At 36.7% G+C, this 14,907-nt stretch overlaps 1 protein-coding gene across 1 annotated transcript; it reads left to right on the forward strand.

Moving 5' to 3' along the window:
• The first annotated feature begins 10,699 nt into the window (after positions 1–10,699).
• On the forward strand, positions 10,700–14,851 carry LOC105056965 (putative methylesterase 11, chloroplastic). The gene is made up of 5 exons (XM_010939369.3): positions 10,700–11,161; positions 12,528–12,764; positions 13,269–13,412; positions 13,621–13,752; positions 13,918–14,851. The coding sequence occupies exons 1-5, from the start codon at positions 10,766–10,768 to the stop codon at positions 14,191–14,193; spliced, it is 1,185 nt and encodes a 394-aa protein (XP_010937671.1). The 5' UTR covers positions 10,700–10,765; the 3' UTR covers positions 14,194–14,851.
• Positions 14,852–14,907: the final 56 nt, after the last annotated feature.

The following is a 14,907-nucleotide window of genomic DNA, read 5'->3' on the forward strand; positions in this document are numbered from 1 at the left end:
AAATAAGGAGCATAAAATTCACTTACCTCGTTCATCTTAGATCTTCAGACTTCGTTAGAAGAATTAGCTAATCCTATTTAAAATATCAAATCATCGTCAATTTTTATTCCATGCATATAATAAGATTAAATCATAAAGAAAGAAGACTATTGACCGGATGTGTCGGACCATCCAGATACCAGAGCAATTCAGGATCTCTGATCCGAGGGTCAGATTCAAGTGACTTGATCAAGAAATCGTGAAGCACAGATCGAATTAAAATCAAGATCAATCAATAAGGTTCTTTAATAATAAATTTGAAAGATCTTTGAGACAATCAGATGAGGTTAACATACAGCACGGATATCAAAGCAATTTCGGATCATCTTGTTAGAGTCAATATGAACCCCTAAAAGATGAAGGCATGACTCGATAAAGGATTCATAGACCTTTTTTAGAGAGAGAAAGTCGGTCATAAAAGAGAAAGTAGAGAGAGAAAGTGGAGAGAGAATCTTCATATCCTTCAAAAGTGGCAATCATGATTGAGATCATCAGAAGTTATATCAGGATGATATGAATTAACCATGATCGATGTTATCAATTTCGAAGAAGGATCGGATCAAGATCTAATCTACTGCACGAATTTCAGAGCAGTCTCAGATCATCATATTTTTATCTCAAGTTTATCCTAAGGTCTGTGATGCAATCAAAGAGAGAATGACCCTAGAGAGACGAAATCCATAAAAAGAGATAAAAGGTCTAGAGAGAGAAAATAGGAAAAAAATCTAGAGAGAAAATGGAGAGAGAAGGTAGAGAGAGAAAGTCCAATTCTAGAGAGAGAAAGACTTAAGAGAGAAATGAGAGAAACTTTCTCTCACATATATTTTTTATTATTATTATATATATATTTTTTTTTCTTTTTCTTTTTCTTTTTCTTTTAGAGAGAGACAATAGAGAGAGAGAAAGAGAGAGAAAGAGGGAGAAAGAGGGGAGAGAGGAACTTTTTCTCTTTTCTTATTTTTTTATTTTATTTTATTTTTCTATTTTGTATTTTCTTTTCTTTTTCTTTTTCTTTTTTTCTTTTCTTTTCTTTTCTTTTCTTCTTCTTCTTCTTCTCGGGCTTTCGTTGGGCCGAAACAGGGGACCTAGAGGTCCCCATGCCTTGACCGACCGATCACGGCCATATCATGCTCGGCGGTGGCCGGCGGCAACGGGCGACTCTCCCGGGTTCGGAGAGGCCAGAGCCGGCGGTCGGCGTGACCGTCGGTGCCGAAAAAATTGGAGAAAAGAAGAGGCCGGAACAGGGGGTTTTCCTTTCCAACAAAATCCGGCGACACCCGTCGCCGGCCATCGTGCCCACAGGCACAGGAAAGAAGGGAGAGAAGAGAGGGAGAGGAGGGAGACCTTTCCACATCCTCCGGTGACCCCCATCGGCGTGAAATCGCGGCGAGCACAGGTCGAGGGGCCGCGGCTTCAAACGAAAAAATCGGAGAAAAACTCCGACGATCGTCGGTGACTATTGGATCTACACTTAGAGGAGAAGAGGGGGGTTCTTATAGAGCTCGTCCTAGGGTCTTTTAATGGCCCTAGGACTCCGATTTTTGATCGAAAACGGGGAAGAGGAAGACTCCGATCGGGAGTCTTCTTGCTCTTTTTTTTTTTTTTGGGCTTAGTGGGCTTTTGGTTTAATGGGCCGGGTTATCACATTCTACCCCCCTTAAAAAAAAATTTCGTCCTCGAAATTTAACATACCTTCATTTTCACATAAGTGAGGATATCTCGTCTTCATATCATCTTCAAGCTCCCATGTGGTCTCTCTCTCTTCATGATTACTCCAATGAATCTTTACATACGGAATGATGTGCCATCTTAGAACTTACTATTTTCGATCAATAATTCGGAGGAAAAATTTTTCATAGATTAAGTCTTCATGAACTTGCAATGGCTCATACTTTATCACGTTATTTGGATCAGGTACAAATTTTCTTAGTGGTGAAATATGAAAGACATTGTGCACTTTAGATAATTCTGATGGTAAAGCTAGTTCGTAAGCAACATTTCCTACTCGGCTCAAAATTTCAAAAGGTCTAATAAATTGCGGACTCAGCTTGCCATGTCTCCCGTCTCCCAAACCTCATGACACTTTTTGTAGGTGATTCTTTTAGAAAATTATGATCACCAAAGTAAAATTTTAATTCTCTTCTTTTTCTATCTGTCCAACTTTTCTGTCTATCATGTGCTGCTTCAAGTCTTTCCTTGATCAGAAAGATTTTCTCTCTAGCATCCATTTATTATCAGTAAAATCCTCCCTTATTTACAACTAACGTATTTCACATCTTCCAGGTTTGATGATTGCATCAGATTGCTAGCCATGCAAAAGATTTTTTTTTTAATTATTATTTTATCATACTTTGCAACTATAATATCCAGTAAACAACCCTAAAATCGGAGTTAAATATCATCCAATAGATTAGCCACTCAAAAAACATATAATGAGAGTCTACTATCTATTTCTGTACATCATAGAGATGAAAAAGAATATATAGATAAAGAAAAAAGATATAAATATTTTTGAATATGCTTCTTAAATGGGCAAATATAGACAATGGTGAAGAAAAGACTTTGAAAAAATTTGGAATTGAAAATGATATAGTAGATAAAGAATAAAATTAGAGAAGGCTACCTCATGTTCCTCCCTCTTTTTCTTTGCCCTTTCTTTGTTCTCCTATTCTTATTTCATTCACCTCCTTTTTATTCTATTTTCCTTTTTATTTTCTTCCATTGTAAGTATAAAAGGTGGCTCTACCTTTTGTATGGATGTAACAAAGAAATTAATGGACATATGTTTCTATGTTCAATCACTTGCATGAAAAGTATAAGTTCTAATTAAGAAAGGTATGGAGTGTGGTGCCAGTGATGTAGTGCATAATAAAAAAAAATTAAATCAAAGATATTTTCTTAAATGAAGATTTTGACTAAATTTAAAAAGTATATGAGTAGATTTGGAGAGAACAATGAGATTAAATAGGATCCTACTTTTCCTCCCTCTCTTTTCTTGTCCTTTATATTTTTCTTCTATTCTCATTCCACCTCTAGGGATGGCAATGGATAGGGTATCCGTAAACTTTGCCCTACCCATATCCAAATCCATTTAAAATCTAACTGTCCAAACCCATCCTAAGGAACGTCGGTACATCACATGTATTATACCCACAAATGCTCCTTAGAACTTATATCTTTTATGCTAGGAAACAAATTATGAATCAATACATGCAGCATTTCAAATTTCTGTAAACTATATAAATATGCAAAAACTCCTTGCATATTTGTGGTGGCAAGAAATGAAAAGAAAATAGGAGGGTATCTAACGATAGGTAGTGTACTTTTATATTATTTTTGTGGTAACAATCTTATAATCAGACTATCTATTCATATCAAAATACCTTTGAGGTCAAGAATTTATTCTAGATGTCTTACTTTGTAGGTTACAAGTTGAATTTTATGGGGCATCCACTTATCCCTATCAATATATAGGTCCTAGAGCTTATAGGTATACTCCCCACTTACTTTTCTTAAATTTTCATACCAATGAAAACATGTTTGTATTAAGCACATATTAGTTCATGGTTACTTTTATTCTTTTTCTTAACGGATTTTCACAACTCTAGTAAATTCTAAAGCATCCTCATAGATTCCAATAACTATAGCTCTAAGTTGGTGGATTTTAGCCGGTCATAATCTTCTTCAAAGATGCCTTGATGGATTTCAAGGATGGATAAGCTACTAGTTATTTTAGTTACCATTAGTTCTACTTATTTAACTTTTTGCTTTTAGATTTTAAAGCTTATTTGCTTTCTTTATTTTAATTTAGTATAATTTTGCTTATAGTATTTCAACTTTTTTTATGTCGCTCTAAATCTTACACTGCTCTCAACCTCAATCATAAGTATTCGGAAGCAAAAATACAAATTTTGAACAAACTTGGTTAATTTGCTAAAAACTTAAAAAATACTTAAATACACAAATATAAGTTCGAAAATAAAAAATACAAGAGAATATACATATTAGCAAGTTTATTCATATAAAAAAATATATTGGTAAAAGGCGACAACAACAAAAGATGGCTAAATATGATCAGATAAATAATAAATTGCATAATTAATTTGCTATATATGCTTGCTGTAGAATCCAAATATATTTTTTAAAATTCCTTTTCATGATTAAGAAAATAAAAATACTAATAATTAAAGGATACAAACCCTGCAACCACCAACTTCTAGTGGATTTTCTAAAAACTCCATTAATCCAAGTTGTTTTACCATGTTGCTCTGCACAAAATCCATTAATCTAGTCACTTCCATGATTAGCCTTGTGATAGTTATTGGATGACTAGAAAGATATCAAATCTTTTGTTCAAAGCAATGGTGGGAGCCAAAGGGGACCATTGTGAAGCTTTTTATAGTCATCTACCCTAATCATCATCATCATCAAAGGTTATATTAACTTTACTAGTATTGACTTTAAATTGAAGCTCACTAGTATATGCATGTTCTTTATCTCTTTGTGGTGTATCATATTCACAATTCTTGTAATTTTATATATTTTGAGCTGCCGTTATTGAAATCTCCCTATTTAGGTAGGGAGTGGTGTAGCCAATGATCAAGCTTAGATCTCATTAGGCTTATTTTGAAATTGATTTCAAGTTGGAACTCTTGGATCAAACTTAATTTGTTAATTATTTTTCATGCTCAATACAAGATTAATTTTGAACTAAGCACAACGAGGGCCTAATCAATCAATTTGACAATCCTAAACAGAGCTAAAAACAATTCTTTTTTAGAGAGAGAAATCAATTTATGATTGAATCAAGCTCGGTTCAAGCTTGAAATATAGCCGGGTTGAAGCTTGGTTCAAATCCAATATAATATACCATATATATAAATTAATCAAATATTTGACCTGCATTGAGACAAGCCCGAGTGAGCTAGATCAATTTTTGGCTTGGCTAAAAATAATTTTTGAGTTTGCTTTTGTTGGTTTAAGCTTGATTTGTCTGGCCTCTAATCGAGCTTGATTCAATTTTTTCTTGAGCTAATCTGGAGCAAAGCTTGGATGGGCTTCTCAGTTTATCTAACAGCTATTATGATACCTATGTCTAATACAATGATTTCAAGAACCTCTCATTATTTTATCCATACAGATAATAGCTCACTATAATTTTATTGTCGTGGATGCTATCTATTTTTTTTAATATAGGCCAATTAATGGAAAATGCCAACGCTCATTTGCAGTTTCATATTTTTTGTTTTTTAAACATTTTGAATCTGGCCTTCAATATTGTGATTAAGATTTTTGTTGAATTTTTCTTTTACTGATCATCCTTTTGGTGTTAAGATATGCTGTAGTTGAATTAATTCCTCATTCACATTATTGAGCATCATATGTTTTCAGTATTTGCTGACATCCTTACTAGAATGCTTGATCTTGCTTGAAAGAAACAAAAGGACTTTTGAAGGTTCAAACAGCTAAATCAAATATTATTAATGAAATAAAACTCTTTCAGTTAACTTGGTCTACCCTCTATCCAAGTTTAAGCAAGATGTTCGTACGTGTAGATCCTTTTGCATCGAACCAGTTTGATGGGTTGCTCCAAAGTTAAAGGAGAAGCTATTTATCTCCGGCTCCTTGAGCTATCCATTATTTGTATCCCAAATTCGGGATGGAGTATGCAAATGTCACGCCCCAAATTCGGGACATAACACGGCCATACTACCGAGGGATAGAACCCACGATAACACGAAGCCAATTCATCGTAATCATCTAAAAATCCATCAAATAAAAAAGATTCAATTCTATTATTCATCAAATAATCGAACCAATATAGGTTCAGAGCATCTAAATCCAAAAGTAAGTACTAATCCGAATCTCAACATTCATGAATAAATACAAATCCATGATTATAAAATAAATTAAACTTCTGTTGCCAAATTTTTTTCAGCTTGCTATGCCGATCTTCAAGCTTGGATTCCTTTTGCCGATCCTAACCTTATTTCTCTGTTCAAACAAAAAGAAAACAAAAAGAATATGAGCTATACTAGCCCAGTAAGTAGAACTTGCGCTTCCTTATCGAATCAAACATAAGTTTTTCATGATAATGCAATATTTAGAAAATAACAGGTAATACAAAATAAAGTTTTCATAGAGCATATAACAAGACAAGTTATAAATTTATCATACATGCATAAATCATGTATATTTCACAATCATGAATCGTAAATCATTTTCATCATGTATTCATGTCATGTTTCAAAATATTGCTCACAGATATTCATGCTAAGGTCACTATTATACCCGTGACAGGGTCATGTTTCTTAATCGACAGAGTTCTTAATTCATGTGCCAACTTTATACCCACTGGCAGGACCATATTTCGTGTGGATGCTAGCTCCGAATGTCGACCTTCCCGAAGGGATTCATTCATAGCCATCTGAGAGCCTTTGAAATCATTATATCTTTTTCTTAAAGCATACATATACATAGATGGAAAAACAATGAAATTCATGCTTCATAATCATGCTATTTTTATAAGACATATTCATGAAATCAATGCTCATAATAAAACATGTTTTTTCATATCACATATGCCGATCCTTATTTTATGAAAAATTATGATTTCATCAATAGCAATTCTTTTCATAAAAACATGATCATTTAAAAATAAATAAGGAGCATAAGATCCACTTACCTCGTTCATCTTAGATCTTCAGACTTCGTTAAAAGAATTAGCTAATCCTATTTAAAATATCAAATCATCATCAATTTCTATTCCATAAATATAATAAGATTAAATCATAAGGAAAGAGGACTGTTGTCCGGATGTGTCGGTCCATCCAGATACCAGGGCAATTCAGGGTCTCTGATCTGAGGGTCAAATTTAAGTGACTTGATCAAGAAATCGTAAAGCACAGATCGAATTAAGATCAAGATCAATCAATAGGGTTCTTTAATAATAAATTTGAAAGATCTTTGATACGATCAGATGAGGTTGACATACAACACGGATATCAAAGCAACTTCAGATCTTGTTAGAGTCAATATAAGCTTCTAAAAGATGAAGGCATGACTCGATACAGGATTCATAGACTTTTTTTTTAGAGAGAGAAAGTTGTTCATGAGAGAGAAAGTAGAGAGAGAAAGTGGGGAGAAAATCTTCGTATCCTTCAAAAGTGACAATCATGATTGAGATCATCAGAGGTCATATCAGGGTGACTTAATATGGATTAACCATGATCGATGTTATCAATTTCGAAGAAGGATCGGATCAGGATCTAATCTACTGCACGAATTTCGGAGCAGTCTCAGATCATCATATTTTCATCTCAAGTTTATTCTAGGGTCTGTGATGCAATCAGAGAGAGAATGACCCTAGAGAGACGAAATCCATAAAAAGAGATAAAATGTCTAGAGAGAGAAAATAGGAAGAAAATCTAGAGAGAGAAAATAGAGAGAGAAGGTAGAGAGAGAAAGTCTAATTCTAGAGAGAGAAAGACTTAAGAGAGAGATGAGAAAAACTTTCTCTCACATATATTTTTTTTATTATATATATATATATATTTTTTTTTTCTTTTTCTTTTTCTTTTTCTTTTTAGAGAGAGACAATAGAGAGAGAAAGAGAGAGAAAGAGGGAGAAAGAGGGGAGAGAGAAAATTTTTCTCTTTTCTTATTTATTTATTTTTTATTTTATTTTTTTATTTTGTATTTTCTTTGCTTTTCTTTTTCTTTTTCCTTTTTCTTTTCTTTTTCTTTTTCCTTTTTCTTTTCTTTTCTTTTCTTTTCTTCTTCTTCCCGGGCTTTCATTGGGCCGAAACAGGGGACCTAGAGGTCCCCGTGCCTTGACCGGCCGATCCCGGCCATATCTTGCCCGGTGGTGGCCGACGGCAAAGGGCGACTCTCCCGGGCTCGGAGAGGCCAGAGCCGGCGGTCGGCGTGACCGTCGGCGCCGGAAAATCAGAGGAAAGAGGCAGCGTGAACAGGGGGTTTTCCTTTCCAATTAAATCCGGCGACACCCGTCGCCGGCCATCGTGCTCACAGGCACGGAAAAGAAGGGAGAGAATAGAGGAAGAGGAAGGGGACCTTACCACAACCTCCGGTGACCCCCACCGACGTGAAATCGCGGCGAACACAGGTCGAGGAGTCGCGGCTTCAAACGAAAAAATCGAAGAAAAATCTCCGGCAATCATCGATGGCTGCAGGGTCTACCCATAGAGGAGAGGGGAAGGGTTCTTATAGAGCTCGTCCTAGGGTCTTTCCTTCTTTTTTTTTTTCTCTGGTGGGCTTTGTGAGCTGGTTTTGGGCTCAATTGGGCCGGATTATCACAGCAAATTGACGAAGATCTTGGTTAGTTTCTTCAACCTACACCTAAATTTCCTCTCCTATTTTCGTTGTTGGCCAGACTGACGCCTGGCTAGAGATGCTGGTTTTCTTTGTTAGTGTTCAGATCTTTGCCATCTTGTTGGTGTCTACCGTGCCTAAGAACCATAAGTTTGGGCTTTGGAAAGTTACCATCTTCTCTTAATCGAGCTTCCCAAATTTCTTCAGTCTTGCACTCCAAAAACTTCGACTCTCTTCCTTCTGGAGACAAGTTGTGTAGAGGATCTAATGTTGGAGTTCTCACTCTTTTTGTTGACCATTTTGGCTATTCTAGTTCGTTTTTCTTATGATTGTCCTGCCTTAATTATAAGATACAAGGGTGCACATCGCACATTTAGGCTCCGTGATGGCCGTGCGTGGGTTGCATTCACCAATAGTGGCGAGGCAAACCTATTTTGCGAGCCTTGGTAGTCTTGTTTACCACTTCTCTTTCCTCCTTTTTCTCTCTTTCCTTCTTCCTATTTTCCCTCTTTTTCCCCTTCTTCTATTCCTTCTCCATGTGGTCTTTGCTCACCTCCTTTTATATCAGTGGATTCCTTAATGTAATGATGTTGGTGCTTTTGCACCTTTTTCTCAGGGAACACTATGGGGTTTCAAGGAGATGCATGAAACATCATATGATTTAAATATTAGAACTTACAGAAAACTTGAGCTCACTGCCCAGGTTTTCCGATTAAAATTTGTTAATAAAATGAGTTGGTGGAACGCTGGCTTTAAAAAGAAGAATTTACATCATTTTGGCTTTGCTTAATTTACCTAAGATGTAAATAGATTCGAGAGGAGGGGAGTTTGGCGTATCATTGAGAATCATATCCATATCCTTTTTCCACCGTAATATTATTATGATAAGAGATGGATGGGCCAATTAGGAATGATAATTTTAGTCGATCCACTGAATGTCTGTTTCGATTGTTCTAGATTAAAAATCAATGCGGATATGGATTTTAAAAAAAATATCTGAAGCGAGTTTGAGTTGGATACGAGTAATGATATGCCCATTTTGAATCTGATTCAATTAATTTTAATTTAAATCTTTCTTTTAAAATTATAATTATTTTATAATATTTATATGATAAATTTTTTATCCAATCTAATTCAATTTGTACTTACATCTAACTAAATCTGAAGTAAGTGGATATAGATATAAAATTTTTAATTATGAGATATGTATGAATATGGACCGAACCGATCGATTGCCATTTCTAGGGCTAATCCATACTTATTCCTAAATGGTGCACCTTCACTTTTTCCTATTACATTGGGTTTGAGAGATATGGAGAGATCCTAGGAATCCAATAAGATTAGGTATTTTGCTTGTTCCTGATTAAGAAAGTGAGTTAATCTGCCAATTACACACGGAGGGAAAACGAAAAGAGAAAGAAAAAGTTCAAAAATCTCATTTAAATTTGTAAGATTTTAACCGGTAAGGATACAAAATTCACGAGTCTGACTTGCTATTAATCAACTCACCTTTTTACCTATCGTGGCCTACACCTTGGTATCCGTGCTAGTCACAAGGTAGCAATGCCGTCTACTGTACAGATATGGGCCCACAATGCATTACTTCTTTGCTGGTGAGTTAAGATGAGACTGGTAATCTTTCCATTCATAAATAATAACCTGTAGCAATTCAGTTCATCCTCGGTCCTGTGTCTATCATTTCAATTAATCTCACTATTCAACCTATATTATTGGGATTTCACAGCCATGAGGACCTTGGATCACATCAGAAAAATTATGTAAAATCAGACCATGTAAACCATATTAGCAATTAAATACTTCTTAACTACAGTTATACAAGCCAATTTATTCCTTGGTATTATAAAACTTATTACCTAGACATAGATCCCTTTGTTAGATTATGTCCAACTTATTCGATTATATGATAGATAGTGCACACACACACACATATACTTGAGTGTAGCCAATCAATCAACCTACTGCCAAATATAAAAAAAAATTGCTAAATGTTGGTGGTCATTTTGACCGGAGTTTCCATCCAAATCTGGATTTTTGGGGGGGGGTAATGTTTTGATTTGTTCAGAGCCTAAGTAGAGGGTGGATTTGACTCAAGGGAACAGGTTAACTCCCAACCAACTCGACGGACCCTGACCCAACCCCTATCGGTGCCCATTCACGGCATTTGGGAAATGCGTTTCTCCTATGCTTCTCGTTGCGATTCCGAAAGGTGGCAGACTGGCAGGCGACAACTCTGACCCAACCCGCCAACTTTGAACCTTCTCTCTTTTGGGAAAACGAAATAAAATAAAATAAAATAAAATGAACCTTTTTTCTTGGTGGTGCCGCCCAGAAAACTTCTCTCTTGTTCGCCTGCTTACGTCCGCACGACGCGACAATGGGAGCTCTCTTCTCCTGCTTCTCTTCCGCTGCGCCGGCGAAGACGAAGAGGAGGCGGCTCAGCATCTCCTCCTCCCCTCCGCCGCCTCCCGGCATGGCCATCCCTCCCTTTGGGTTGAGCAGAGACCGGTCGGGGAGGAAGGAGCGGGGCAGGGAGGGCCTGACCCACGAGCAGGAGCAGGCCCTCGCGGCGGCGGCGAAGACCGCGGCCTCGTTGCTCCTCCGCCAGAACGGCGGGGCGGAGGCTGTGGCGGAGGTGCTGTTGGACCGGTCCTCCTCCGTCCGCGACCCGCCTCCCGCCGGGAAGAAGAGGCAGGCGCTGCCGAGGAGCTCCAGCTCCCGGCCCCGCTCCCTCGCCGATCCCCTCGTCCAAGTTCAGCAGCTCGTCAATCAGGTTAAAAAAATCAGTGGTTATCCAACACCTTTTCTTTACAACAAAAAAAAAAAAGGAGAAGAAATACTTCCCATCATGGGTATGCAACATAAGAAGCTTTTACATGGACAAATTGCACATTAATGAATCTGCTTCTTTTGAGATAAGATGAATGAATCGAATTTTGCTTTGGTTAATTGGAGAATTCTTTCGTATCATCGTTTTTTCTGCCTATTGTCTGTTGCTGATCGGGTTTACACACAGAAGTATGTCAATAATGGTATGTTAGCACTGTTAGCCTCTCTCTCTCTCTCTCTCCTTTTTTTTTTTTTGGGGGGGGGGGGGGGGGGGTGGGGTGTTGTTTGTTTAAGAATTAGCAGTGTCAGTTTTATATTTTGCTGATTGCTTTTGTTTAAAGTTAATGATTGTAAATGGCATTTTTAATTTTCTATTCTAAATATCTTATAATCCTTCTGGGTGCAAGGAACCATGATGATATCTTATTTTATAGAACTGATGAATGAAAACTATTGATTTTCCCAGATAAAATGAGGGAACTGACTATTGCTTGACTTAAAAAACTATATTAGAATTTAGTCCCTTGTTCTACCAGTTCCTTGAGTTTTAATTTTCTGATTTATTGACCATATTGCAATTCGTTAAAATACATGCTTGCTAAGTTTAGATTTCTTTGTAATCGATGAATCTTTGAATCTTTTGGATCTGTCCTCGTTGATTATGCCTCACTTTATTGGACAAATGGAATTGGTTTTTGACAGTAGCCTTTTGGTTGCCCCTTTGTAATCATGTTGTTCCCTTCCATCGTAGAGGTTTCCGATGCAAGAATAAAGTTGTTGCACATTCTTTTATTCTTTCTAACGTATTGGTTAGCCCATCTCTACCTTTTGCGACATTTGACTGAAAAATAATTCTGTTGCTGGTCTAATGTCAGCTTCTTTTCTAAGAGTGAGAGCCGCTTACTTTTAGAATTGTATTATGTTGTTGCAGGCTCTGTCAATTACTTGATCTGATTTTGTGATTGTATCAACTATTTTAGATAAAAAAGTCTGCTTCATCCTTTTTTTGCTATTGTTTGTTTATTGCTATCATCTATTCATATTAAATACTCTTAGGCTTGGGGTAGAAAAGTAAAAGAAATCAAGGGAAGAGAAGGGAAAAATGGTATGAGGATACACTACTCCAAACACATATCCAGCATTTCCTTTCTTTCTGCTCTTAAATCTTGATAAATAAAACAAGCCAACTATATATTGATGTTAGAGTCCTTCTGTACTGAGTTATTAATTTTTCCTCCTAGCATTTTTTTTTTTTTTGGGTTAAATGTTCTGTTGTCCTCAAACAAGTTTTTTCAAATTTTCTGAAATAGGATGTAAAGATTGATGATTTGGAGACCAATCACTTTGTTCTTGTCCATGGAGGTGGCTTTGGTGCTTGGTGTTGGTATAAAACTATTGCACTTCTAAAAGATGCTGGATTTAAAGCCACTGCCATAGACCTGACAGGTTCTGGAACTCATGCTTTTGATCCAAACAATGTTACAAGTCTTTCCCAGTATGTAATGCCACTTACAAGTTTCCTTGAGAAGCTCAGTGATGGGGAGAAGGTTGGTATGGCTCTTGTTTTTATAAGAAAGGGTTCAAAATTCAAATAGCTTCTCATAGGCATTTTTTTTCTGATGAGTTTAGTGGTAAAAATTATTAAGCTTGAGTCCGGAAAGAAATGATTCACAGATGCATACCAAATGCATGACTGAAACTGATTGTGGTCATAAAGGATATGAAATACAAAGATAGTAATAAAATGGCACCCTTGAGCAAAAATCTTATAACTGTGGTATATGTAAGAGTTGTTTGCTTTTCCTTCTTTATTTCTTTCCTTTTCATCTCATATCAAAGACATGGCAAGGAAACAGCCATTATATTATTCCGTGACACATTGTCAGGTGGTGTTACGTGTCTCCAGCTTTTTAGGTGAATAAAGAAAAAAGAAAACAGTGATATGGCTTCAACAAAGGGCGTAGACCTCTACTTTACTAGCAGAGGCGTTATAACTTCTTGTTTTACCATTTACGTTCAAAAGATGCATTAATTCCTAAAATATTTTGTAGGTTATTTTGGTGGGACATGATTTTGGTGGTACCTGCATATCATATGCAATGGAAGCGTTTACATCTAAGGTTGCCAAAGCTGTTTTTGTTTCTGCAGCTATGTTGACAAATGGTCAGAGTGCTGCAGATATGTTTTCTCAACAGGTGGGGATCCGTTGGTTTCTATTCCCTTCTTTTCCAGTTTGGAAAACATAGGTGACATTTCAGTAATGTCATATACTGTCATCATGATAAGCAATATTGAGATTGCATGTGCATGTATGTGTGCACTTGTGTGTATGTAGGAAATTAGACTGTGGATGAAGAAATCTAGTGTGCAGTCTTGTAACTCATATGATCTCTGCTATTTTAGGCACGCTCAAATGATTTGCTGCAACGAGCCCAGATATTTTTGTATGCTAATGGAAATGACAATCCTCCTACTGCTGTCGACTATGACAAGTCACTGTTACAAGACCTATTCTTCAATGGAAGTCCTGCTAAGGTATGTTTTGTTGTTTTTTGCTTGGTTCATCACACTCCAAATTTGATTGCCCTGGGATGGCTATGATACTGCTGACAAAGTTGAGTCATTCATCTAAACTGTATCATCTTTTGATTAGATAAATTCTTACATTGACTTCTTTCTAACTCTCCTTATCATATCAAGGATGTTGTATTGGCTTCAGTTTCTATGAGGCCAGTCCCCTTTGCACCAGTGTTGGAGAAGCTCTCACTTTCAGCGAAGAACCATGATTCAATTAGGAGATACTATATAGAGACCACTGAGGACAATGCACTGCCCCTTTCCCTACAACAGAGCATGTGCAGTTTGAATCCTCCAGAGTGGGTTTTCCAGCTAAAAGGAGCAGATCATTCACCATTTCTTTCGAAGCCTCAAGCGCTGCACAAGTACTTGGTGGAGATCGCAAAAATTTCCTCCTGAAGCACATTGAACTGTTTCTGGAAGGATGCACATGACTAATCTATTGCTCCACTCATGGCCATGCACATGATGCAGATGCATGCATGCGCCATTTACCTTAGTCCATTATTCGGAGATACATGCATATTGTGAGTGGCCCTGGCTTGTTGCATCCTTCTTTAGCCTCATAATGGATATGGCAATCTGAGAGTGGCCCTGGCTTGTTGTATCCTTTTTTAGCCTCATAATGGATATGGCAATTTTAGTTCTCAGCATCATCACAAGCTTGCTGATACCTGCTAAACCACCTGCGATTATGGTTCCAGATTGGCTATTTGAACCATTTTCTTTGGTGGTGCTTTTTTCAGATATTTTTGTTGTGAGGCTGTAAGCTCAGTTTTGTCAATATGGTGCCATGTGAGATCATTTTATTGGTGTGCTTCTCAGATATCAGCAAGACTATTGAGGGGTTGGTGGATTCTGCCTTCAGTTAAGATGAAGGGAAGCTGATGTTTTTGTGATTGATGTAGTTATCAAGTTCTACCACTTCAAAAACTTTTGTTTCCCTGTGGATAAAAGTAGGAAAAAAATGTAATAGGAAAAAAAATGCACCAAGTGGAATATGAGTAAAAAAAATTGTTCATCAAGTTCAATATTTGATGGATTACAAAAGAGTGCATCTAGTGTTTGTGGTGATTATGTCTATTGTTTACATGGTATTTGACTTCTAATTAT

The sequence above is a fragment of the Elaeis guineensis genome, chromosome 2, assembly GCF_000442705.2.
Source record: "Elaeis guineensis isolate ETL-2024a chromosome 2, EG11, whole genome shotgun sequence".
Lineage (NCBI taxonomy): Eukaryota > Viridiplantae > Streptophyta > Magnoliopsida > Arecales > Arecaceae > Elaeis > Elaeis guineensis.